Raw genomic sequence first — 27264 nt, 5'->3', positions numbered from 1 at the left:
AACCAGAAGATTCGATAGGTACTCAGGACGTCCAAAAAGCAACAAGTTGAACAAAAAGAGCACTGCTCTCATGTTCAGAAGAGAAGTCAGGTCACAACCAACAAATACATTGCGATGAGGAGTAATGTGGTCACGGCGATTTAAGCCGCAAATATACCTGACACAATTATTAAAAGCGACTGTTAAGCGACGAATTGTGTCACTATCCGCCGCGAAGAAAAGCTCTGCACCGTAATGAAAAAAAGGAAGAAGAAGCGCTCGCGCGAGAATCAAGCGAGTATCATAAGGCGTGATGTCCCGGAATCGTCTGAGGGTATATAGAGAATAGTTGACCTTGCGGCAAATGGATGTGGCATGATCAGACCATGAGAGGGTTGAATTGAAGATGATACCAAGGTTTTTGACCTGATCAACGTAAGGGATAATCTCTCCGTTAAGGAACAAGGGATAAGAAGTAGAGGATAATGTTTTCTTTGAGATAATAATTGCTTGAGACTTTTTGGGATTCAAAATCAAGCCGTTTGAAGTTGCCCAGTGCTCAATACTAGAGAGGTTTGAATTCATGAGATTAAAAGCATTTAGAGGATTGGAAGGATCACCCTCAACGTAAATTTGGAGGTCATCTGCATAGAGATGAAATAAGCAATTATGTAATACTGTAGGCAAATCATTAATAAAGAGGGAAAACATAAGAGGGCCAAGAATGGAACCTTGACCAATGCCTCTACTTAAGGAACAAGGTGGTGAAACATCTTCACCAAATTTGACAATTTGAGATCTTCCTGTGAAGTAAGATCGAATGAGGGCAATAGCTGAGGATGAGAAATTGAAGTATGCAAACAATTTATAGCAGAGAAGATTGTGAGGGAGACTATCGAAAGCCTTTGTGAAGTCCAGAAGAACTAAAATCACAAAGTGACCACGATCGATAGCCGAAGAGATGTCATGATTAACCTTGAGAAGCGCCGACGTAGTGCTGTGACCCTTTCGGAAGCCCGACTGAAAGTCACAAAGCAAACCATTGTCGGTTAAATACTGGGAAATTTGTTCGTGAAGAAGGTTTTCAAAAGCTTTTGAAAGAATAGGAAGAAGACTAATAGGCCGAAAGTCAGAAACAGATTTAGGATTCGACGTTTTGGGAATCGGAACAACAAGTGCTCGTTTCCAAGAATCCGGAAAAGTGGAAGTTGTGATAATGTGGTTGAAGAGATCTGTGAGCACTGGGATGATTACCGGGAGGAGAATCTTAATGAAATCTAGAGAAATACCATCACACCCCATAGCACCCGACTTGACACGGGAAATAGCGAAAATAACATCTGCTTGTGCGAAGCAGATGAAGCTAAAACCCTCCCAGGGCGCTGAGGGAAGCGATGGACAGACTAAGGAATCAGCAGATGTAGAAGAAAAGAATGAGCATAGAGCAAAAGCTGAAAGAGAGTTCACCTCCCCATGTGAGACAGATGGTCGCATACCAAGCTTTTTAATATTGGACCAAAGTGTTCTCGATGGAAGCTTAGGGTTTAAGCTTCTATTAAAATGTTGTTTCTTGCGAAACTTGATATGATTTCGAACTCTATTTCGTAATCTCCTAAAAATGGCCCAATCAACCTGATTGCGAGAACGCTTCCATTTAATATATGCAGAGTCCCTGTGCTTAATAAGATTCACGACACTGTCATCAATCCAAGGAGTGGACAAGGGAGGGATAATTGAGCGCTTCTTGGGCACTACTCTCTCAAATAAATCGTTGATAAAAGATGTAAAAACTTGTACTTTCTTGGTGGCTGAAGTTTCAAGGTATAAATTACCCCAACAGAGCTCTAAAGCAGCAGAACATGCAACCTTGCTATCACAGCGCTTAATATCGAAGATGATTTTAAATTTATTAGACGGTTTAGGAAATCGCAGATTATAAGAAGCAAAGATTAAGTCGTGGTCTGATATACCAGGAAGAGGAGCCTGGCCGTATTCAAGTATTCTTTGTGAATCATGGGAAGGAAGAATCATTAAATCGAGAAGTGACCCCATACGAGTTGGGCTAAAAGGTACATGATGAAGAGAGTGCTCAGATAGGAATTCTAGGAATTTTTTGGCTATTGAAGTTCCAGCGTTGAGATTAACATTAAAATCACCCAGAACCATAAAGTTGTCGTATGATAGCACCAAATCAAACAGACCTTCAATATCCATAAGACTCGTTACTGGAGGTGGGTAGTAACAGGTGAAAATATTTAGAGTTAAGTCAGGGAATTTGACACTTAGGCCAATATACTCCAACCTACCGAAAGTGCCGTTGCAGAGCACAGAAGAATTGAGGCAATTTCGGACATAAATACCGACACCACCTCCTCTCTTTTGACCAGATCTATCACTTCTTAGAAGTCGAAAGTCCTGAGCACCAACCGACTCCATGGAGTCGGAGGAGTCAAGCCAGGTCTCGGAGACACACAGTACCGAAATGGAGGATTTTCTTAGAAGAGCACGAATCTCATCAATATGGCGCCTAATGCTGCGCGCATTTATATGAGCAATAATTGAAGAAAAACGCGGATTAGTTATAAGGTGATTCTGGGCTATAGAGAGTGAATTGGAATGTACGTCGGCCACACTATCAAGCTGAACCTGAGAAACCGCAGAAATATCATTAAAATTAACGTTAAGAAGATTATTATTGGACAAACTATGATTTAAGGAATTAGACAGGGATGACCCACAATATAAAGTCATGGATACATTAGTCTCATTCAGAGTAGATTGGGGAACGCTAGTCGCAGTACTCGGTAGCAAGGTCTGATCGTGCACCCGTATCACACTCGCGGGGAAAGGAGCCCGGGTCGTCGGTTGGCGCTGGTTTTCGTTTTGGGTAAAAAAAGAAAGGCTTCACTAGAATGCCCTCCTCCCAAAAATCCGCAGAGGAGGCCTCCTGAAACTCAGGATCCGTAAGCTCGACACGGAATGAAGCACCCTTTCTGGTAACAGGCGCATTTTTTGTTAGGCAAATGCATTTAGGGAGTCTTTTTGACGTAAGTCTTTTTGACAAGGTCAAGCTCAATTGCTCCTCAGTAACTTGCCGAGAAAGTCGCGCCAGAAATAGCCAACGGAATTTCTGCACAGTTGGTAATCCATTAGTAAACTTGGCTCGACCCAAAACCACAGGCCTACGCCCACGTCCCCCATGAGCCGGCCCAACATCCCCCAAAATACCATTCAATTGTGGATCCACAGCATCATTCGCATCACGTCCTGACAGAGGAGGCACCACATCACCCCCAACACACCTCAACCGTGATACAGCAGTATTATCCAAACTTCGGCGCGAAAATGTAGCTACAGCATCATTCCCAGAACCAGAAGTACCTGATCCAGACACTGGACGACTAATTGTAGGTGGGGCAGCCACAGGCACATTTTTCACCCCAGCAAGACACTGATTCCCGCCAAGAGACTCACGCTCGATCAGCATAGTCGATTCTAGTCTATTTTCAGCATAAGGAGGATGAAGAGAGGGCCCCGGTGTCATCATCGACCAAGAGCCCACCGAGTCAAGCCGGAACTCAATGGCTCGGATTCTTGCTTTAAGTTCAATACACTCCGCCGCCTGCAAGCGAAGATTTTTATTCTCCTCAATCAAGCCCATGCACAGACTCTCAACACTATTTAGGCGGGAAATCAGAGAGCCCAGTGTCACATTAGCAGACCCGGCGTCGACCAGCGAGGAACCTCCGGACCCATTCTGCACTGCAGAAGAGCCACCACTGCTGTTCTCCATGCAAAGCTTGCAATGCCATGACGCAGTACCAAACAGCACCGGTTTTTCCGAACCCGGAGAAAGCGGAGGATCGGTGCACTGAACGTGGTACCACCTCCCGCAGGAACCAGCGCAGGAGACTCCTGAACCGTGCCGGCGGTCGATGACAGATGCACACAAACCACACTGTTCAGCAGGCATGACCAGGAGATCGCAACCACAAGACAAGCTGGGGAACAAAAACCAAAACCAGCAAATCGAGCACTTTTTAAAAATCTTCCGGAAATTACCAGTTAAGCGGGGGCCAAACGAATCCACACCCCCACTGGAAATTCCATTCGCAGAGTCAGTGACAGTTAATGATGCCTATTGGCGCCCAAAACCAGAAACCACCTTCTCTCAATGACTCCACAGCAGCTCACTCAAAGCGTCGGAGCAGTCAAAAAAAAAATCCGCTGGAGAACGAAAAAAAGTCGCCAGCAACCCCGTGCTCTATTTATTTATAATATTATGGAAATTACCAGTTGAGCGGGGGCCAAGCGAATCCACACCCCCACTGGAATTTCACCTTGCAGAACTAGTGACAATTAATAGTCAATAGTGAACGTTCTTTTGTAGAGCCGATGACTCCCTCTCAGTCACTCCCGCAGCGGTCAGATCACGCAGAAAACCAGTGATAGCCGAGACACCAATTAATGATGACTATTAGCTCACATATATGAATAAAGTCCGTCAATCATTCAGCCGCCAGCACAGAAGCTTATCCAAGGTGTCAAGAAGGCCGGGCATCCACAGTTAAGTGGGGGTTAAGCGAATCAACACCCCCACTGGAAACTTCCCTCGCTGTAATAATGACAAGTCTCTTCCACTGCTTAACCTCACTTCTAGCAGGCACCACAGAAGAACAAATGAATAACCAATTTTTGGAAAATATATCCACTATTATGCGCAAATTTCTATACAGGTCAATGCAGAAAACTCTCAGAAGCACAGTGTTAATGTATTCCTCAAAATTATTAAGAAATAACGATAAAATACTGATAGACAACGCAGAGTCACATGCGAATCACACAAGAGATTTTGACAATTTGACGCTAAAATTCCACTAAGTTTTCCTATGGAATTTAAAGCCGGAAATTCCATGGAAATCATAGTGCTCCATGGAATTTACTAGTACGACATGCTGGAATTCCAGCGTTAAATTCCGCGGTATTTTCATTTGAAATGACGACAGAAAATGATGTTTTAATTTTAATAAAAAAACTAAAAAACTCAGTTTCCTGTGGTGTCGATGGGCATAATACTGCACTTTACAAGAAATGTGCTTCGTCCCTTTCTGGTCATCTATCCAGAATCGTAAACGATAGCCTACAGCAGGGTGTGGTTCCGTCCATCTTAAAAGCCAGCAGAGTAACTCCAATTTACAAGGGTGGGGATAGAAGCAATTTGTCAAATTTTCGACCAATAAGTGTTTTGCCAGTGATGGCAAAAATTCTGGAGGGAGTTGTGGCACAACAACTAACTCGCTTCTTGCAGGACAACTCTATTCTTACCCCATCCCAATATGGATTTCGCCCACAATCTTCAACGCAGTCTGCCGTATTTGACTTGGTGTCAAATATCCAAGCAGCAAGAGACGTTGGAAAATGTGCAATTGCGATATACATCAACGTGCGGAAGGCATTTGATGCCGTCGATCATGCTTGCTTAACAAGGAGGCTGGCCGAGTATGGAATTTTGGGAACAGCGAGAGACTGGTTCATAGACTACCTTAACAATCGAACCCAGATCATCTCCTATGAGGGCACCCAATCTGAAAAGGCAATCTGTGGTGCCGGCGTTCCTCAAGGAAGTCGGCTCGGCCCTATCCTCTTCACCTTATTTATAAACGATTTGGTGAATGAGGATCTGGTTGCAAAAAGCTTCATGTACGCAGACGATGTGTGTTTGTTGTATGCTGGAGAAAGTGTCTACCAGTTGGCTGAGATGGCGAATGCTGATCTTTCTAAAATTTTGAGGTGGTCTGAATTAAACAAAATTACAATTAACACAGAAAAGACCAAATTTTCAATCTTTGGGGAGCATGGAGAGTCTGTTGGAATCTTTCTGGATGGAGCGAAGCTGGAGGAAGTTGAAACCTTTAAATACCTTGGTATAATTATTGACAACAAGCTCAACTTTGAGCCTCATGTGCAGGACCTGAGACGTAGACTGTCTTCCATTGCTGGAGCGCTTCGGAGAGGTATTTGCAACAGTATCAATAGAACAACCAGAAGAACTATTTATTTCGCCATGTGTCAATCAATTCTCACTTACGGAGCTGTGATATGGGGACCTTGCATCACTAGTGAGTTGCTGGCAAAGTTGCAACGAACCCAAAACAAATGTGTAAAAGCAATATTTCAATTCGGTACTCGTACTGGTTCATTGTTCTTGTACAATCACCTCAAATTAAGTAATGTCACTCAGTTAATAACGTCACAGCAAGTAATTTTTATTTTCAAAGTTTTTAATAATTTTTTGCATTCTAATCAAAAATTTGAAACACTACAACACAGTAAAAATACAAGGAATCCTCACACCCTGCAAAACATCAGACCTAACTCTACAAGATTTGGACAAAAATCCATAAAATTTACAGCCATCAGCGCTTACAATAAAATTGTTACAAAATACCCAAGTTTAAATAATGTTAAGGATCTACACTTTCAAAACAATTGTACATTCCGAAATCTTCCCATGATAAGTCATTTTTTTTGTGCTACACACCTTTGTAATTATTTCGAACTATCTCTATCTAAATATTTTATATTGTATAGTCCTACATGTTACTTTCTGTATCCTGGGCATGAACCAATAAACTTATTATTATTATTATTATTCCGCGGAAGATTTATATGGAAACTCACACGTGAAACGTCCGCGGGATAAGCTGGAAAAAACATATGGAAATTTCCACTATCTTTCCATAGTGTTTTATATGGATTTTTCCACTAGTTTTCTGAAATGTCAAACAAATAAAATGGTGTTGCGACAACTTTTAGAATTTGTTTCCAAACCTTTCGCAAACATTTCTAGTGATTCATGTGGCAATTATAATATAATTAATTATGCGACACTGCGTTTCGTGTAGATAATAGTGAAGTGATTACATTAAATAGGTCGCCAACCTAAAATAATACTGTTTTTATGTTAATTAATATATAATATATTTTAGGAAAAAAAATTTTTTTTAATAAAATAGTTTTTTATTGCTCAAAGTGTCAATTCGTTATTGCTGGTTTATAAAAACATATTATAATCCTCGTAATCTTTGCCGTTTCTATAAAATTCGGAAGTAAAATCATGAGGTGCATGTGACAGCTTCATTTTTTCTCCATTTTATTTTGGTGGAAAAATCCACATAAATTCCACGAGCATTTCCACGGATGTATTCTATAGAAAAAATCCAGCATAAATCCATTAAATTTTCCTTGGAACCTATTATGGAAAATTCCTATGGAATTTTTTAAGGAAAAACAGTGGAAAATTCCAAGGAATTTTTCACTTGTTATTCCTATTCCGCTTTCTTTTGCAATGGGGTTATGAGGCTTTATTGAGGTTATGATTTTCAAGCTGAAGTTGTCTGATGGATGTGCGAACGCTCACACATTCAGTGTTTGAAACCACACACAGTGTAGTACTTGCGAATTTTCCGCCACTGTGAAAATAATTTCCCTGCGATGCAAAAAATTATTACGTAAATATCATCTCAAGTAAACTCTTCATCCACTGTGTAAGTGATTTTTTTTAGAAATTAGTTTAACTATGAGAAATCAAATGAAATGTGCGCCATCAAAATTACCCATTTTGGGCCAATCTATTTGTGATCCTAGCACCTAGGAAAGAAGGGCTTGGCTGCCTATTTTTACAATGAAGATAAGGTTCTCTTTGGAAATAAAGGAACTCTTTGGAAATAAAGAGAAAATTCGCATCGTTCGAAAGCTCACACGTGCGAAGCCTATATACATTCCCCTAATTTTGCTTATTCTTTTAACGATTTGAAATATATATCATCAGGCCTATTTTATCTTTTATCTGGACAATTATTAATTCCGTTTCTATAATAACTCCCTGAAATCTCTGCGTTTTTCTCTCAGTCATTGATTACATGGTAATCATCTCTTTCTGTCTTCCCTTTGCAGTCGGTTTGGCACCAGTAGCAAAAAATATCACGAAAAAGGCCTCAGAGGCCGATGGTCAGAACAATGTTGAAGCAATTGGCCTGAAGGAGGCCCAGAACAAAATCAAACTCCTCGAATTTGACTACAAATCCCTCCATGATAAACGCCTTCAGGATGTAAGTGCAACAATTATTTCTAATTTAGACGATGAATTGGATTTAGAAGTTGTTTGTTTTAGCTTCGGACTCTGCAGGCGGCTCACGAGAAGGAATTGGCTTCATGCCATGAAACCGTCAATATCCTCCAGCAACGTCTCAAGGAGAGAGATGAAGCCTTTGCCATGCAGAAGCGTCGAAGAGTTCCTGTGGATTACTATGCCTTAAAAGCCAAGGTATGACTCTTACTTGCAATTTATCATTTTCTGTTATTCACTTTTCTCTACCTCATCCAATGATCGCTTTGGTTTTTGTTAACTCAAAATGGTTTTCTTGGTTTTATGGTTTCTTTTTGTTTTCTTTTCGAACATCTTTCAGTTAGTTCTGTGATTTATTTGCTACCAGCAATATATGCTTATTTTCTAATTAAAATTATTCTTGTGCAAAAAAAAAAACATGGTTTTCTCCTCACTAACAAATTTTGCGCTTCTTCTCTCTTAGATGCAAAATACAAAGCGCTTGAGAAATATTTACCAAAAAGTCGCACGCAATTCATCAAAAGAGTCGCACGTGTTTGTGAATTGGCGGGAAAAGTCGAGAATCACTCATAGCACATTTTCGCTTTGACATTCATCATAAATAATAATTTGTATAATAATGGAAGGGTGATTTGTATATTCCCTAATTCTGGGCAATTTTTTCTGCCTTCCCATTTTGCATAACAAACAATACTTCCTGGTGTGATCAGGTGACATCCCTCGAGAGGAGGCACTTGGAGCGAGAACAGAGGCTTCATATGCTCGTGGAGGCTCTCAGCAAGGGACGCCTGGTCAATGGGCAACTCCTCGAGGACTCTCTAACAAATGCCGATTGCTCGCGATGCCATCATCATCATGGCAATTGAGAGAACCGAAAAGATCCCTTGCGAGTTTCAGTCGATGATTTTCTAATTAATTAAGGAGGTTCTTTAAATGAGGTTATGTTGAGCCTAACCTAAAAAAAACATTGATCTTCAAGAGACATTTGATTTTGATAGGTTAATTGTGATTAACCTAAAAAATATTATAAAAAACAGAGAAACTCATGCTGGTTTATTATTATCTTTTATTGTTATTTTTGTAGTAATATTTTAGGTACTTTTTTACCCCAGAAACATCAAATTCTAACCTAATTCTCAATCAAGGCGATCGATTAAAAAAATAGATAAAAAAATATCTATCTATAAAGTGAAAAGTTTTCATTGTTAGGTTACTAAATTCTTCATAACAATAATATTCGGAAGAAAAGTATCCAAGAAGGTATATGTCCTGGTTCTAAAAACTTAAAATAACATAACCTCTTAGGAGATTAATAAAATAGAAAATAAAATGGTATTAGTTCGTGTTAAGACTGTTTGGTGGTTTTGGAACACGATGAGAGCTGAGGAAAATAGTCGTGACAGGAAATAACACATTAAGAGAAGTTAATAACGCTGTAGCACATGAGAACAGTATATACTAAAAAAATGTCCAGGTCAAAAATTTCCACATTTCCCCTTGGAACACTGAGAGAAATCCGTAAAAGTCAAAATAACATTCCGTAAATGTTTATTTTACCCTGCAGTAATGATCCGAAATCGGTGTAAATATTACCCTTTTTAGGTGTAGTATGGGTTAAAGTTACCCTTTTTCATGTTGATTTTACCCTCAAAAGGTGTAAAATTAACATTAAAAAATGTTGATATATTTTTACACCCGAAAAGTGTTAAAGTTATGACGAAAAAAGTTAATCGTAGCCTCTTTTTTTTCTCAGTGAATAGCACTTTTAATCCGGGACATATAATTTAATTGAGGGCGAACTCAGGTTCACAAATTTCTATTCAGAATAATTTTTACACAGACTGAGAGAAATCCGAAAAAATTTTAAAAAACATTCCGGGAACGTTAATTTTACTCTACGGTATTGATCTGAAATCTGTGTAAATATTACCTTTTTAAAGTGTAATAGGGGTCAAAATTACACTTTTTCATGTTAATTTCACCCTTAAGAAAGCGTAAAATTAACTTAAGATCTAAAATTAACACCTGAGAAGGTGTTATCACGAAAATCTAATCGTACTTTCTTTTTTTCTCAGTGTAACGTACTCATTCCTGATACAAAGTGTCAAACAATTTAAAAAATATGTGTACTGGATTTTTAAATAATTAATTTTATTCATAGATAAAAATTAATTTGGCATACTTTTCTAACCTATTTTAACTTGGGGATGCATTGTGAGCCAAAACGAGGCCAGGGAGTAGTAATTTCGCAATCGAATCGCACCCCTATAATTCAACCTAACCTAACACGTTCTTTATAAAAAAAAAATATTATAAGATCCTTTGGTAAAATTTTGGGTTTAGGATTAAATTGATTTTATGATTGCAAAAAGACTTTTAAAAGAAGCAGAAATATAAGAATGTAGAATGGATAGTCACGATGCATAAATGACAATACATTTTTATTTTTAGGTTAAGTTCAATATAACCTCACATACCAAAATAACCTCATCGCAATATGAGAATGATGCTCTAAATCGGAATTTATATACCAAAAATAAGAAAAATATTTCATAGACATCCTTTTCAATGTCGTGAAATATTTTTTCTATAAAAGATAACAAGGACAACAAAAATGCCTCATTTTGCAAATATTAACAATTTTTCTTTTCTCTCAAAAAGGTAAATGTTTGATGAATTTCTAGTGAGTTGCACTGTAAATTGTAGGTTTCTTTATTTTCAAAGCTTTCTGCACGCATTTAGTCTTCTTTGTTCCTGTGATGTAGGCCGTCCTTGATTTTCATAGAAAGACAAGTCGTGTGATAGAGTAATTTAAATCGTCCAGAGAGAAATTATTCAAAAAGACAAAAAAAAAATCGATTTTCCACTATCAATAACAATTGTTCTGTTTTGGATAATTTTCAACTGAAGCAGAAAATGTAGGAAATTGACAATAATTGAGTCCAGAAAGTTATTGAGAAAATAAATCTCTCTCTTTAAATTTTCCGTTCAGTTAGCAAATAAATAATATTGTTAAATTGTCAATGAAATTGATAAAGTGGAAAAGTCAGTTCTTAATCAATTAAAAAGTATAAATTTAAGTAAGGTTCAAAAGAAAAAAAAATCCAAATTATCTCTCGTACATTTAAATCTTCTCCCTCTGTCTTGAATTATTTCTTAGATCACAAAATATATTTCTATCTTCTAGACGTTATAAAGTTGCTAAAATATCTCTATTTATAAATAATTCCCAAAAAGACAATGATCAATTCTCGCAAAAGGATATTTTAAGAGTTCGAAGATTTTTCTAAATGATATTTTTAATTTAAATTGTTCTAAACGATTTTGTAAATCAAAGAAAAAATAACAGAAAATCACAAAACAGTATTAATTAGAAGGGATCAAATCAATATATAAAAATATGCATTTGAAACTTAGGTCTTTATGAATTGTAAAATAAAATTAAGAAAAAATTGGGGTTTCAAGGAAAAACTGATACATACTTAAAAAACTTAATCTTACTTTAATACTCATTGACCACCGAGAATAATACAGTTCCGATAAATTTACTTAACCCTCAAATTATTGTATAAAAAATTGAAAAGGAAGGGTGTATAAAAGCACCACACGTAGAGTTTTTTGCACCCTTTAGAGCTACTACAAAAGAATTATAAAATGGAATTCTTATTAACAGAAAACAAGCACTAATTTTTTCAAAGTTATGACTAGCGCACAATAACTTTTATTTGTAAACATGTTTTCAGAAATTTCTATAAGAGTGAGCGAGATGACTAGATCTAGATCTCACTCATTCTCATTGAAATGTGAAAAACATGTTTACAAAACAAGTTATTGTGCGTTGGGCATTAAGTAACAATTATAATAGTATTTATGTGGCCCTTATGGCCAGTGCACAATAACTTTTGATTGTAAAATATGTTTTCAAAATTTCTTATGAGAGTGAGCGAGATGACGAGATCTAGAGGTATCACTCATTCTTATTGAGATTTCGAAAATAAGTTCCGAAGCAAATATTATAGGGCAATGCAGGGTAAAATGTGACAGAATGAATGTTTTTTAGCGAGCTACCAGAATTCTGGAATTTTAAAAAATTGGCTCTACCATTCTGTAGAAGACAATTCTGCTATATTGGTTATTGTTGTAAAGTTGTTTTTTTTTATAAAAGAATTTCTATAGCTCAGAAAATCCTAATAAGAGCGACGGATTTCGTGTTTAATGGATGGTCGGGTGATGATAAGTTCTGAAAACGGACATAAAAAAGGCAAAATACAATTGCAAAACTATTTCTTTTCTACTCTAAATCATGGTGGAAGTGATTCTAAGGTCAGCAAAACATGCTCCTACGGCTGCTATTTTTTCTTTATTCGATTTTGATTCAAAATCGTTTGCCCATAGCGAAATTTCTTCACGTTTTCTAACAGACACATGTTGCTGAAGGACAAATCTAGCCAATTTAACGAGGATGATCGAACAATTCGTACTTCGAAATTTTGAATTTCGATATTGTCAAAACGCTTTTGTAAGCACATTTTTTGAAAAAAAAAATGCCTTTATACCGTAATCCTGTTTTTTCCCCGTTTTTTGGGTTTAATTGTCCCTAATGTTCCCAATAATGTTCATATTTATTTGGCTTATCTTTTTCACGATATAGTCAATCAACGAGCATCCTTCACGGTCAATTTCGCTATACTCTATCAAAAGTTAATATTATTTTACAAGAATTTCACTAAAAAAAAACAAAATCCAAAGCCGACTGCGATTGGCATCATGTCAAGCGGTGGTCAAAATTTTTCATATAGGGGAGACTGGGGCAAAATTTGTCAAAACGAAAATTTCAATATTCACTATTTTCTAAAATAAGAGACTGAGGCTTGAAATTTTTATTATAGATAGCCTTCATGAACCTTCTTAAACTTACAAAGTTTCAAGGGATTCGAAGAAGAACTATGTAAAGCAAAAAATAATGAAATTTTGAGCCATATTTTTGGAATACAGTAGACTCTCTCAAATTCGGGCATATAGGACCGAAATGTCAGCCGAATTAGACAGAAATTCGGGCGACATGTGCATATAGATATTGAGTTTACACACTGATATATATCGTAAATTGCATGAAAATCCCTCAATAATGCAAAATCACATCAAAACTAAGACAAACCATGCTAAATTTGAGCATATTTGATTCATTTGATAATCATAATAAAACTTGAAAAATGACAAAAACTTTTTTCAAATGTAACCGCTGCCCGAATTAAAAAGTAGCCCGATCTTAAAAGAGCCGAATTTGCGAGAGTCTACTGTATTTGGCTTAAAGCCTCTACACATTGGGAGCAATTTTCGTCAAAAATTGCATTTTTGACAAAATTTTGACATTTCTACCTGCAATAGTGCAGACGATTTCCTTCAAAAGAGCAATTTTTGATGAAAACTGCTAACAATGTGTAGACCTAGACACCATTACAGAAAATTATCAATACTGATTAGCTCAATTTAATCACATTTCTCGTTAAAATAGAGAAAAAATATCTTTGACAAAGTTGTAGAGGAATAAATTTCCTATAAAAATATGTTTATTTGATATTTTTAACGTTTGCGAGAGTAAAACGTCACAAATTATCCGAAGACTTACAAAATTTGCCCCAGCAATTTTGAGAATCTCCACAAAATCGACTTTTAGAAAATGATTCGAAAATTACATTTCTTTCGAGATAGAGGAAAATAGTCTTCTGCAATGTTGTAGAGCAGTAAATTTCCTAATAATATGCTCATTATAAAACGTTTAAGTTTTCTCAGAGCTCGTGAAAGAATTAAATATGCGTTTTAACAAGTTTTGCCCCGGTCTCCCCTACACGCTTTTTTTATGAATGACACCCTGTGATTCTTTTATTTTTACTAGTGTAACTTTTATTTTGGGTATAAGATAACTATGACCTTTTAAGAAAATAATATTCCAACCACGTATACGTTTGTTCTAGTCACAATGCAAAGCAATTAATTATACTGCAATATGTACAGCACATAAATAAAATACGTATTTGAGGGTTATTATATTATATCTATATCATATATTCTATATCTTGAATTTATATAGCATGTTAATTTTAAGAATTTTCTCAATCAAAGCAAAATAGTGTTTTTTGTGCATTTTTTGCTTTTCAAAATAACTTTCGTGAGAATTGATCTACTAAAATTTCTATAGGAAGGGACTATAATTTTATTGATTATGAAGATCTGTGACAAATAAAAGGTATCAGTAAATATGGAAAATCCTTGAATTGTAAACAACAACATATTAAAACAAAAAAATATACTTTTCTAATTTAAATAATTGATTAGACATATTATTTTCCAAAAATTGTGAATTACAGTTCCTTCCTGTAAATTATTAGCGAGTATCTTGCCATATTGAGGAATTCATAGTATTTTATTATACTAGAAACTATAGAGAAAAATTATATAATTACCAAGAAAAAAATAGATTTTAAAAATTTAGCAAGAGCATTTAGCAAAAAAAGGAAAATATGATTTTTCTAGAAAAGTTAATGATGCTTTAAATTGAAAAGTAAATACTCAAGATATTTTTCTAGTAATACTATAGATAAAAATTGTTTGATGCACAAAAATTCCTTCAATCTTCTGGAATATTTCATTTTGTGATTGTACTGCCAGGATATTTGAGTGTTTTTAAGAAAAAAAAGATCACACAGAGAGTATTTTTGAAGGATTAATTTATGGTATTGACAAAAACGTTTTATTTATTTTTTTTTCTGAGAAGAAAATAAAAAAAATTGACGATTGAAATTGTACAATAATAATCTTTTTATTATACACCAGCAACAATGTTTGATTATTTTTTTTACAACATTTTCTTTTATTTAGACATTTATAGTATAATTTGTGGTATTTGATGGAGTTTAGAGAGCAGAAAAATATATATTTCTTTTTATTTTTTGTGATATTTGATTAAGATCAATACACAAAATCTTATTCTTATATACACCCACCTCCAGGTTGAAAATTTATATTTTGATTCCTTTAGTGATTTGATTACCAGAGTTTACACAGATTTACTATATATAAATACTCTAACACACATTGAATTGGGTTTAGAGATAGAGAAAATTCACTTTTTCATTAGCAGGGGGTCGTCATGGAGAGTGATCTTTTGGCGTTCTCTCTAGGATCTTGAGCAGGAGTTGTCTTTGTTATTTAGGGATTTATGCCATTTTGACTTTAGAAGTAAATCCATGGAATTTGGCCAGGATCTGAGCCAGTTTGGACTTGTTCACGTCATCCTGGGATTTCAGGGTGCGAAGGATGATCGCAAGAATTAGGATCGTTTGCAAAGCTGGCAAGAAAAGTGAAGTACTTGAGATGATTTTTGGCTCTGTTAGTTCAGGAATTGATTGAATTTCACGTCGTTCACTGCGTTCTCGTTGTTCTCCCTGGCGGTCTTCACGTTCTCGACGATGTTGTCGTTCTCGGCGATCCTCTCGTCGATCAAGACGATCCACTTGCCTGAATTCTACATCCCGGATGCGGCTGTCCACCAGATTTGCGACCTCTCGGCGTCTATCTCCTTCTGTTCGCACACGGCGCACGGCATCGATATTGCGTCGCACGAAGTTTGTTTCGCGACGTTGTGGGATTTCTCGGCGTCGAATGTCCGAACGACGGGAATCACGGATCTCACGTGTGAAAGTTCTGGTTTCTCGACGGTTTTCAGCCTCTCGACGAGCAGAATCTCGACGATCTTCAACAGAGCGGGAATCGCGGCGGATGTCTCGTCGATCTTCAACTCGGCGATCGTCAAAGCGACGATCGTCAACTCGTCTGCTATCGACTCTCCGATCTTCTAGTCGGCGATCACCAACCCTTCGATCGTCAACTCGGCGATCTTCTAGGCGTCGATCCACGTCCCTTCGACCTTCGACTCGGCGATCGTCAACTTGGCGATTGTCGACTCTTCGATCTTCGAGGCGTCGATCACCAACCCTTCGATCGTCAACTCGCCGATCTTCTACGGTTCTACGATTGTCAAAGCGTCGATCGTCAACCCTTCGATCTTCGATTTTGCGTTCACTCAATCGGCGATCGTCAAGGCGTCGTAACTCTCGGCGGAGATCACAAGAAGTGTCGCCGGCGCCACAGCGGCGCGTGTCGAGGAAACCAAGAACACAAGTCACTTGAAGAAGCACCACAATAGCGACCAGAGCCTTTAGGAGTCGGGTGGCTGATACCATCTTATGCTGACGAGTTGTAGTTATTTCTGTGATCTGTCTTGTTCTGAGTTCTGTGATATCCAATTTAATTGTCCTACAGGAGAGAAAAATGAATTTTCTCGTTTAGGTCCCGCTTTAAAAAGTATAAAATATAAATAACGTTGGCGTCGATGTCGATCGAATCTATAAATCTAATGGTTCTATTCCAATAAAAAATCTTTTTCCTGAACATTTTTTTTGTCTATGACTATACTCATGTGCTTCTGCATTATCGACTTTTCTTTGGTTACCGTCTCGACTGATTTCTCCAACCTCGTCGTGCTCCAAAATACACCAAATTGTCGTGACAGGAACCAACACGAAGAAGAGTATTTTATGCAGAAGTACATGAGAGCAGGCATGTACTAAAAAATGTTTAGAAGAAAGACTTTCTCTTCAGTGTCGCACAAAATTTCTGCATATAGAGAAGGCTGTTAAGGGCTTCTTGTGATAAAAATCACTGAACGTCAGTAAGTACAAGGAATTGAGTGAGTAAATAGTAATAATCTTCCTTTATATTTTTTTAAATCAAGCAAGGAAAAGGTCATTCCCATTTTTTATTGATAAGGATTTCAGGTTTCTCGAGTTTCACGGTACAATTTTTAGGTCTAAATAATAAATATTATTTATTATATTATTTATTTTAATAAATATATTATTAGCGCAATATTATCACTTTTAACTCGCAGGATTTGACTCAGGTATTTTACAAAAGAGACATGTTGCGTAGGTTAATTCAAGCACACTTTTTAATAAGTTATTATTAAAAGGAAATGATTTTGTACTTAACTAAGGGGGTAGCTTGAATTACACGGTCAAAAGCAATCTATATTTTTATTGTGTCCAAATCGAAAAAAAAACAATCTAAAAATACACCATAAAAATATCAAAATCCAATTCAAGATTTTTTGGAGGGTAACAAATTTTTATTAGGGATCTAAATTTAATTATGATTAGGTTTAACTTCCCTTAAAAATCTGCGAAAAATTAGCGTTTTCAATGTAGCCCCACCGGCCCATATCAATTTTTTAAAGCAAACTTTTAAGCATATAATAGATAGAGTAGAGAAGCTGAAAAATATTTTCTAAAAACATTATTTAAAAATTTTGAAAATTCGATAATTGGATCTTGGGAAAACATTTTCCGAGCCCGTTTAAAAAACAAAAGAAATGTTTATGGTACTCTCGATACTCAAATTTATCACATGTCAAACAACCAAATATTTTATCCTAAAAGAGGAAAAAGAAGAGCACTTCATCGTGATCTTTGTTCTTCACTCATCTGAAAGAGTAAAGAAATCTCAAAATTCAAGATTAAATTCTATTCTAATGGCTCCGGCACACTTTCTTTTATATCAAGAAAATTAAATGAAAACTAAATTCACAGTCATTTCTTTCTCACACGTTTTTCATATGTCTATTTCATTCTTTTGCCCTCCAAATTCAATTGGGCTAAATTGGATTTGTTGTGATGTTTAAAATAAGAAGAAGAGTGCGTAATAATGAGATAGACATAATGGCTCCGGCACACCTTTTAGATCAGGAAAATTTCCTGAAATCGAAATTCGAAACCCTTTCTTTCTCGCATGTTTTGCATATGACTCTCATTCTTTCGCATACCAAATTCGATTGAGCTAAATTGAATTTGGAGTGACATTTAAGAGAAGAAGAAGAGTGCGAGAGAATGAAACAGACATATTCAAAACATGTGAGAAAGAAAGGGATCCGAATTTCGACTTCATGAAATTTTAACGATCTAAAAGGTATGCCGGAGGCATAAGCAATAGATTTGAGATAAAAAGGGATGTGAATTTCGATTTCATGAAATTTTCCTGATGTAAAAGGTGTGCCAAAGCCATAAATTACCCTACTTTACTCTAAATTGTGTTTTTGAACTAAAGAGAATTACAATACAAACTTATACAAGAACTACGAGTAAATTTGTTTAAGTCGCCAATTTTTGCAAATTTTTTACAAGAAAAAGTGAAAAATAGCTTCGCTTTTATTAGGTTTAATGAGCCCCTGTTCCCCCTGTTCCTATTCCTTGAATAATCTTATTCGTATTAATTAGGAATTGGGGACCTCTCGCTACCTGAAAAGATGCTCCTAATTATTGATTCTTCAATTCAATTCAATTCTTCAATTTAGTTGTCACTTGCTTTGACTGATACCTTTAAAATTTTATATTAGATTTCTTTTTGGAACTTTCTTTTTTAATATAATTAAACACAAAATTTGTGAAAAGTGCTAAAAGTTATAAATACATATACAAATTGGCTCTCATGAAATAGGCTCAAAATAATTCACTTCAAACAAAGATTCAAATTAAATTTTATTTGAAACTAAGAGCTAAATGAAAAGTAATATATTTACAATAAGAAAAAAAACTGCTTTGAAATTTATCAAGTTATATCACTAAAAAGGTGTATAAATAGGAGATTCTTCAGAAAAATGTCTTATTTGAACTTTACTTGTTCAGTTTATAAATTACAAAAGTAAACTACCTCGGTGTTGAAGAAATTTACAAGACTTTTATTCAGATCTTCCAACTTTTGGTTAAAAAGAGTTTTAGAGTCAACTTGCACAGCAACACAGATCACTTGAAACTGATGCCTCTGCAAATTCTCAGGACTTCTTTTATACTCTTCCTGGGGACTATCTAGCCTCCAGAGAAGCAATCTATCGCCCAGAATCCAATTTTACACTTCACCATCCCTAATGTGAAGATTCATTCAATTTTCTGTATCGCATATGGGCCACACTCTTCTGTCCTTCCACAAAAAAAAATCCCCATTAAGTCCTGGTAAAATGCGTCACGGAGAAGTGTCTTCTCGGTGGTTAGGAGTTGCAGGAGAAAAGCGCGCGTAAATTTTATGAATGAAATGTGCGCAGTTGAAGTGCGTAGGAAGCAACATTTTCTGCACTCTTATCAGGAAAAATTGCTTTCCACACAGCTGCCTCTAGAAATTGCTCAAAGATATTGATGAGCATAAAAAGCTTATTTATTAGAGACTTTTATGCTTATACAATCCAATACGTTTGTAAATTTCTTGCATTTTGTTTTGGCCTTACCTGGGGAATCCTCTTCCGAAAGAGTGTTTACGATTGTTCCGGAGGAAATTAATGTTTCTAATGTACTGAAGCGTGTGCACGCTAAAATTCCTCATTGAAAAATGGCTCTCAAACATTAACCACAGCATATAATTATAAAAAAAAACAAAAATATTTTCGGAAAGATAATTTTATTGGGATTTTTCTGTGATTTTGGCTTTTTTTAGTCTCATGGTATCACACCAGAGAATTTGACATTAAAATTTTAATGTGATTCACATTAATTGTTGCTGGATATGTGTCCTAATGTGCAATTTTCGTCAAGAGCTTTTAGAAATCGATTCATTTAGTGATAAAAAAGGGGACTCGAGTCACAAAAATTGATTTAAATATATTAAAATAGCATAAATACGATTGATAATTAATGAGCAAATTTATGAGCAAAATTTGCTCATTACATTTTCATCGGGTAACACTTTATTGCAGTCATTCGGGTAGTTTCTGCGCCACAATTTTCCCACAAGTTAATTCGTGATTAAATTGTTATAAAAAGTAGTTCCAATACCTATTATTTATCGCGCACGAGATGGAGAAAGGACAAGAGATATTGAAAAAGATCTGTGAAGAGGATAAGTATAAAATGTGTTCGATCTGCATTTTATGTTCCTTCATACAAAAATAGAGGCAGCCGATCTGATGGTTTTGAGGCCGTTTGCGACAAATTGAGTCACGAATCGTCGGAACTCAAACATAAGTCGGAATTTGGGTGATATTGGCTCCCTCATTTTCGTAGTCTTCTTTTGAAAATAAAGCCCTACGATTTGAAGCAGCTCTTTAAATTCCTCCGAAGTTAATTAATCCATGAAGTCGTCCGGAAAAAATTATTATATCAAAAAAAAATTGCCCCAGAGAATTTCCACGACACCATGTGAAGGAGCCAATCTCTCGCCCACATCCTCCTTATTCTCGCTTAGTGAATCCTTTTACACGACATAAAAGTAGCATACAGGAGTAAAACTTCCTCTTCTTCACTAAAATCTCACATTTTCGCTCAAACGACTGAAATACTTCAAAAACAAAAGCACTCATCTGACAACTCGAGTGCCATCGTGACATTGAGCAATTCTAGCAATGTGTCCTGACTAAATCAGCGATTTCGAGTGGTTCTAGAACTTTTAATGAGCAACTTTTCACTTTAATTTTAATGTGAAATTTTCTAGTGTGATAACTCCGTACGGAGTTATCATCGAATTCTTTGGGCTTCTCGCCGAATTCTCGTACCTTCTTAATTCCCTTAATTAAGGAGTTGACAAAGCCGTCTCTATGGTATCGGATGACTTTCTCTCTCAAAATTTTTTTTATATTTTCTCACCTAGCGCCTAAACTAAAAGAGATAATGAAGAATGGATGGTTTTTTCAACTTTATTGGATCGTAATTATCCTAGAAAACATTGTTTTAGAACTTTTTTTCGCATATTAAAGAAAACACCGATAGAGGGTTACTTTGTTTCCAATAGAAGCATTTTGTACTTGTGTAGGGTAAGTGTGCCAAATTTCGGCATAGTTGCATGCAAGCGCTAAAGTTTCAAGTTTGAAATGTAATATTTTAAATTCAAATTGATTTTTTTTATTCTTTCTTCTGAAAGAGTGTTGTTTGGAACCTTGTAAAGAGTTTACCGTCTTTATTTACTCTAAAATCATTCTTAATACATTTTAAAAAGAGTAAAAATATAGTCATAGCTTTGGTGCCCTATTTCCGCCACCTTCATTCTCTTAGTTCCTTGCCCTTCGGGAATTCTTCCAATATCCTTTTCACGTCATCTTGTTTGTCGAAGCAACGTTTTTAGTTATTCTTTTGCATTGTATAATCTCTAGAGTATGTAAAAACGGTAAAAACTAAAAATTTATGGAAATTCGAGGAACAAAAAAGGTGTCCGGAATTGTAAGCTGGCCGGAATTTGGCACACTTACCCTATGTGTTGAATCTTCTGTCGAAGTTAAAGCGTCTGGAAATTGTTTTGAATTAGGATATTTACCCTACTTCTACTTTTTCTTTAGATTTTTAAAATTTATCATATTTCTCTGGATTTCTTCATCTCAGCACGTTTAACGGCCGTTGTAATGGAGAAACTTAAAAAAAAATGCGGGAAGCAGAAAGGCGAAAAATTGCTCAATTTGTCGCTCAATTCAAATAAAAACGTATTTTTTTTGCGAACAGTTGCTTAATTAGGCGAATGCTTGACGAGAGTTTTCTCAAATCAAAACAAAACACGCGATATCAATTTTGTACTATTTTATTACTGTGAATAAATTAGGAGATTAAAGTGCCTGAGTATTTTTGCCACCTGAAGGCCTAGGAAACCACATCCGTGTGGTTCTATTTTGTAGTTATAGACATTTTCTCTGTAGAAATGTCCAGTGATAGGAAAATCCTCAAACAGGATGTGAACATGGATCATCTGTACTGCAATGATGTTAGGAATAGTGGATTTATCAAGAGCAGCACCAGGTCAGATCTCATCTCAATCATTAAAGAGAACAAACAACTTAAATCCATGCTACTGCTGCATCTTGACCTAATCCAGGAACAAAGTGATCAGCTTCTCACGAAGGAGAAGCAGATATCTAATTTACGGCAAGAAAATGAATCCCTGAAACTCAAGATTGATCGGATGGGGAAGAGGATGATTTATAAGCAGGTGCCCAATCACAATATACCAACAACTGTGAATGGAATGACAAGGCAGAATGGAGAATCATCAAAGGGCCACTTCCGGACGAATTTCTCTGGGAAATGTCAGACAGTTCCGATAGTTCAGAATGTTAAGAAGAAAATAGGGATAAGGCAGGAAAAATCTCTTCCAAAAATAGCTGAGAAGCAAGTAAAAGTCAATGGTCTGTCCTTTGGGAAAATTGTCCTGGATAATGTGAAAAATATTCAAAATATCACGCCAGTTGCAGAGGGACCACTTGAGATTAAGCAAGAGGTCACTGAAAATCACTTTTTGCAGTTCCCAGAGAGCCAGAATCTCCTGCTGCAGTCGGACGAGCCAATGATTGATTCCAAAGATGATGTCCGAAATACAGTTTCCGAGATCTTGAAGCCCAAGAGAAGACTGTCTGAGACGTCCGAGACATTGACAATTTTCAGAGAACAATCCAAGAAATTACCTAAAATCCCGCCCATGGTCACAAAAAAGCAGTACATGACACGAGATTGGGATTTATTTTTCCTGGAGGAAGAGCTAATGCAGGTGATTGGGAAACGGGAAACCTTGGAGATCAATCTGGAAGTGCCCAGTTGGCGAATTGTAGATGAAGAAGAGGAGGAGGAAGACAGTCTAGAAAGAGAGACCAAAGCAATATATGAGGATGAAGTCCGGGAGGATATTTACATAAAGAGTCATCTCAAGTTCGAGATTGACGAGCGTCGCCGGAAGAAATGGGATGTGCAGAGGATACGTGAGCAGCGGAAAATAGAACGACTCAAAATGCGACAGAACAAGTCGAAAATAAGGAATGGAGAGGTGAAGGCATCCCTATGCCCAACTTCCTTCTATCCCACTCCCAATACCATCCACTTTATTCACATCGCAGATGAGCTACCTGTGCAGGCATTCGGAGAAGTAATACCCTCCCTGACACCCCTGGGCTTTACCCTGCCATGGATGACATATCATGAGAGCCCACATGTAGTTCTGCACGAATCTCAGGAAGTAGATAAAAGGACAGTCTCTTCAATTTTTGTGCAACGTACTTCTGGGCATACCAAAACTTTATCCAAAACTACGCAGAAACATTCAGCTATCAAGAGATAAAAAGATCTTATACTTTTGTGATATTAACAGAAAAATAAAGTTTAGGATAAAACAGTGATATCGACTTCTGATTTTCATACTTAATAATGAAAGAATTTAATACCAATTCTCAATATTTCCGGCTGAAATCCACAAAGAATACTAAAAATTAATTAATTAATTAATTTCAATCGCTGCATCTATTAAAATTAGCCAAAAAACTTTGACTCCAGAAAAAAGATAGGCTAACCCACTAAATCCCACACAAATAATAAAATTAGAACTAGGGTAAGTGTGCCAAATTTCGGCATAGTTGCATATAACCACCGAAGTCCTAAGTTTGAAATGCAATATTTTTAATTCATTTTGATATTTTTTGTTACTTCCTTTTCGGGAGGGTTGTGTGGAACCTTGAAAACTAGTTTATCATCTTTGTTTTCTTTAAATCACTTCCTAAAATATTGAAAAAATAATAAAAATATGGGCATTGCTTTGGGTAGTATTCCGGCCACTTTGAGTGAAATTCCGGCCACCTTTTTTCTGACCACCTTTTGTGACGTAACGGATAGAAAATTTCGAAACGTCAAACGAAACGAGTTTAATATTTAGTTTAAGACGTTTATATGACCCACAAGCCCAGAGATTTTCCGTGTAATTTGTCCTGAAGACCTGAAGAGTAGTATCTCAAATTTACGCGCAGATTCCCGTAGCAATTTTCCCTTCCTGAACTCTTCCAATGCCTTTTCCACATCATCATTTTCATAGAAGGGATGGTTTTTTTTCTCTGGACATTGTAGAACTCAGAAATTGAAAAAAAAAAAAAACATAAAATGAATAAGAAATTTAGGAAAGCAAAAGATGTTGCCGGAATAGGCAACACTACCTCACCGGAGAGACGCTCACAAAGTATAAATTTTTTACGTGAAATACAGGATCCAGCTGGGAAATTTCAACCCGAAATTTAAAGATTGATTCACTACTAACATAAACAGAAACAATCTTTAATTAAAACTAATCAATTTTCATGAAAAAGACCGAAGGAAAACCTTTTACACTTCACCACAAATCACAAGACTGCTAGAAACACAATCGACCTGTCACATTTTTTGTAAGACTCTTTTTCCAGTTTTTACAACGCGTTTAATTTAAATTCAAATTATACCTAAAATTTAACAGTCTTTGTGTTAATACATCCTAAAATTAATAAATATTTAAAAGCAAAATGAATTCATTGACTATTCAAAGATTACATACAGTAGAGTCTCGCTATAGGCCATCGCTCTATAGTCCACAATTTATCGACCGTTGATTTCAAAACACTGATTTTAAGTTAGGTTATGTTTTTTAGTATGCGACATGCATAATTATTTTAATATTTTTGGCAAACTTTATTAAGTAGTTGTGATAATTGTGATACACAATGAAGAGAGCAAGGACAAGTACCACAATCGCAAAGAAAGTGGAAGCCGTCGAGCATTTCAATACTAAAAATCGTTGATAATTTTAAAAAATTACATGGACTATAGTGCGACCCAAGTGTCAAATTTGAAACCAAATATGGACTATAGCGAGACTCTACTGTACATAATTTTAAATAATTTATTTCCATGGCGGAAATTACATTCAAAGTGGCCGAAATTAGAGACTGGCCGAAATTTGGCACACTTCCCTTATTTTAAGTATTTTTTTGTTATTTTCATCCCGGCATATTGAGAACGGTTTCTAGAGCAGATTTTGGTTTTTTGTAAAAACGGTAAGGCGTTAGCCTATCGATTTTTTTCGTCCAAAAATTTTCTGTCGAAATTTTGCAAATCCCGTACTGAAAATCAATTAGTAGAACCATTTTAAGTATTCTGTGTTGATTTCATCTAGAAATATTGAGAATTACGGTTTCTAGAGCAGATCTTCGATTTTTTGAAAAAACGGTAAGGGGTTAGCCTATCGATTTTTTTGGTCCAAACATTTTTTGTCGAGTTTTTGCAAATCCTCCTAGGGGTCCTAGGGTAAGTGTGCCAAATTTCGGCATAGTTGCATGCAAGCGTCAAAGTTTCAAGTTTGAAATGTAATATTTTAAATTCAAATTATTTTTTTTATTCTTTTTTCTTAAAGAGTGTTGCTTGGAACTTTGTAAAGAGTTTACCGTCTTTATTTACTCTAAAATCATTCTTAATACATTTTAAAGTGAATAAAAATATAGACATAGCTTTGGTGCCCTATTTCGGCTACCTTCCTTCATTCTCATAGTTCCTTGCCCTTCGGGAATTCTTCCAATATCTTTTTCACGTCATCTTGTTTGTCGAAGCTACATTTTTTGTTATTCTTTTGCATTGTATAATCTCTAGAGTACGTAAAATCTCAAAGTTCATGGAAATTCGAGGAACAAAAAAGGTGGCCGAAATTGCAAGCTGGCCGGAATTCGGCACACTTACCCTAACTCTTTGCCGTTTTTTTTCAAAAAATTAATTCTCCAAAGTTCGCAAATTTTTCGACTGAAGAATTGAATTTCATTTCTGATTGGACATATCCGTGGAAGTTTCTGATTTTGTCCTATAAGAGTCTTTCTAAGTGCGGCCCTGCAAATCAGCTGAGCATTTGTGTCAAAAAGTGGTTGTGAAAATCTTTAGGTGCGGTGTGTTTCTCCTAGAAAAAAACGCAAAAAATTGTCCTTAAAAGTGTGTTTCCTGTTGGAAAACAATCGTGAAAACATTCCTTTGTATGCCATAAAGATATTAGAGGTGTAAATTGGTTTGTAAACTTAGGCAAACGGTGATTTTCTTCGGAAAATAATTTGTGCATGATTTTATTGATGTTTTTTTATACTCTCTTTCTCTTGGCATATTCTTTATTATTATTGATTCCGGCAGATAATTTCTCAGTGCATGACTATATTGCTTGAAGAAATATATATTTTGCCACTGTGCCTTTAGTTTCGGGAAGATTTCCCTGTGAATAATTAATCCGCCAATCGATTTTTCTACGCCATTCTGTCTAAGTACACACAAAAAAGTAACCTTGAAGTGGTTGTCACTTGTTTTTCCCTTCCGGAAAAGGCTGGATAGAGGAAGAGGAAGGTGGTGAAGGGCCTGTGGGGTAGCATGTGTCATTGAGAATGAGTCAACAGCAAAATTTTGCCATTTGTACGCGACAGTGCCAGATCCGTTTGTTATCTGGTGCTCTTCCGGGAGATGAATTCCTAACCCTGCATCCTGGCATGATGCTCCAGATCCGGGAGCGTTCATCAGCCAAGTTTGTCAATGTACGTGTGTACGATTTCTATGCGAAGGATCTTGTGTGGGAGCACAATCTGTTCTCCTGTCCACTGGCAAATCTCTTGGTGATCCCATCGGACATCTGGCTCTTTCTGGCCGCCATCGTCGATCCTGTTGAGCGTCTTGGACTGGCACAGTCAGAGCGCCGTGTGAAACACATCTTGAGCATCCAGGAAGGCGATATGGTGTCTGTTAGTGGGGCAGCCTTTAGATTAGATATCAACTATGAAGCCATTGTTAGATACATTGGTCAAGTGCCGGAAATTGGACCGGGATGTTATTTTGGTTTAGAACTTTTGGTAATTTTAGTCTCTGCTTTTATTCCTACACTTTAAGCTGCATCTTGTGCACTAACATTTTGCATTTGGGTTCTAAAATGTGGTCTGAATTTGCTTTCTTTTGGGGTACTTTAAAATGTTTCTCTTTTATTGGATGAATTGTAAAAACTTTTAATATTTCTTTTGCATTTTCTCCATAATATTGATATTTTTTTACTGATTATGGATATAATGGCCAACGCACAGTAACTTTTGTTTTGTAAAAATGTTTTTGACATTTCAATGAGTGTGAGTGAGACCTAGATCTAGTTATCTCCCTCACTCTTATATGAAATTTTGAAAACATGTTTACTAACAAAATTTGTTGTGCGCTGGGCATAATTTACGAAACCTAGTTTATCTCTTTTAATTTTTTTTATTGACAATCTTTAGTTAGGAAGAAAGTTTTGTACTCAATGCTCCGTCCTTGAGAAATTTTTGCCCAGAACTTCCAGAAGCTGGG

General features: G+C 36.2%; 4 protein-coding genes across 9 annotated transcripts in view; 2 read left to right on the top strand and 2 right to left on the bottom strand.

Moving 5' to 3' along the window:
- The window catches only part of LOC129806320 (ubiquitin carboxyl-terminal hydrolase CYLD), a 70862-nt gene that overhangs the window by 19625 nt on the left and 23973 nt on the right, over window positions 1-27264 (top strand). For 2 of the 6 annotated variants that reach the window (XM_055854814.1, XM_055854815.1), the window contains exons 3-4: window positions 7936-8090; window positions 8153-8305. In XM_055854814.1, the coding sequence (XP_055710789.1) occupies window positions 7936-8090; window positions 8153-8305 (308 nt within the window). Of the gene's footprint in view, window positions 1-7935; window positions 8091-8152; window positions 8306-25792; window positions 26784-27264 lie in introns of those variants that run through there. The other 4 variants (XM_055854817.1, XM_055854816.1, XM_055854819.1 and 1 more) reach the window with 4 other exon arrangements.
- LOC129806356 (uncharacterized) lies at window positions 1868-4841 on the bottom strand. Its single transcript, XM_055854911.1, has 2 exons — window positions 4320-4841; window positions 1868-4243 (listed from the first exon to the last, which is right to left on the bottom strand). The coding sequence occupies exon 2, from the start codon at window positions 3950-3952 to the stop codon at window positions 2768-2770; it is 1185 nt and encodes a 394-aa protein (XP_055710886.1). The 5' UTR covers window positions 3953-4243; window positions 4320-4841; the 3' UTR covers window positions 1868-2767.
- Window positions 14901-27264, bottom strand: part of LOC129806358 (pre-mRNA-splicing factor 38B-like) — an 85923-nt gene continuing 73559 nt past the window's right edge. Inside the window, exon 2 of the mRNA XM_055854913.1 lies at window positions 14901-16423. Within this exon, the coding sequence (XP_055710888.1) occupies window positions 15325-16423 (1099 nt within the window). The 3' untranslated portion in view covers window positions 14901-15324. The remainder of the gene's footprint in view (window positions 16424-27264) is intronic.
- Window positions 21640-23294, top strand: LOC129806349 (male-specific lethal 1 homolog). Its single transcript, XM_055854903.1, has one exon. The coding sequence runs from the start codon at window positions 21830-21832 to the stop codon at window positions 23234-23236; it is 1407 nt and encodes a 468-aa protein (XP_055710878.1). The 5' UTR covers window positions 21640-21829; the 3' UTR covers window positions 23237-23294.

The sequence above is a fragment of the Phlebotomus papatasi genome, chromosome 3 (assembly GCF_024763615.1).
Source record: "Phlebotomus papatasi isolate M1 chromosome 3, Ppap_2.1, whole genome shotgun sequence".
NCBI lineage: Eukaryota > Metazoa > Arthropoda > Insecta > Diptera > Psychodidae > Phlebotomus > Phlebotomus papatasi.
The sequence above is the reverse complement of the archived record's forward strand: the minus strand, read 5'-3'. Positions and strand labels throughout refer to the sequence as shown.

What these genes read in the sequence shown, in the direction of transcription:
- LOC129806356 (XM_055854911.1), bottom strand. Translation starts at nt 3,952, where the DNA reads ATGCCTGCTGAACAGTGTGGTTTGTGTGCATCTGTCATCGACCGCCGG.
- LOC129806349 (XM_055854903.1), top strand. Translation starts at nt 21,830, where the DNA reads ATGTCCAGTGATAGGAAAATCCTCAAACAGGATGTGAACATGGATCAT.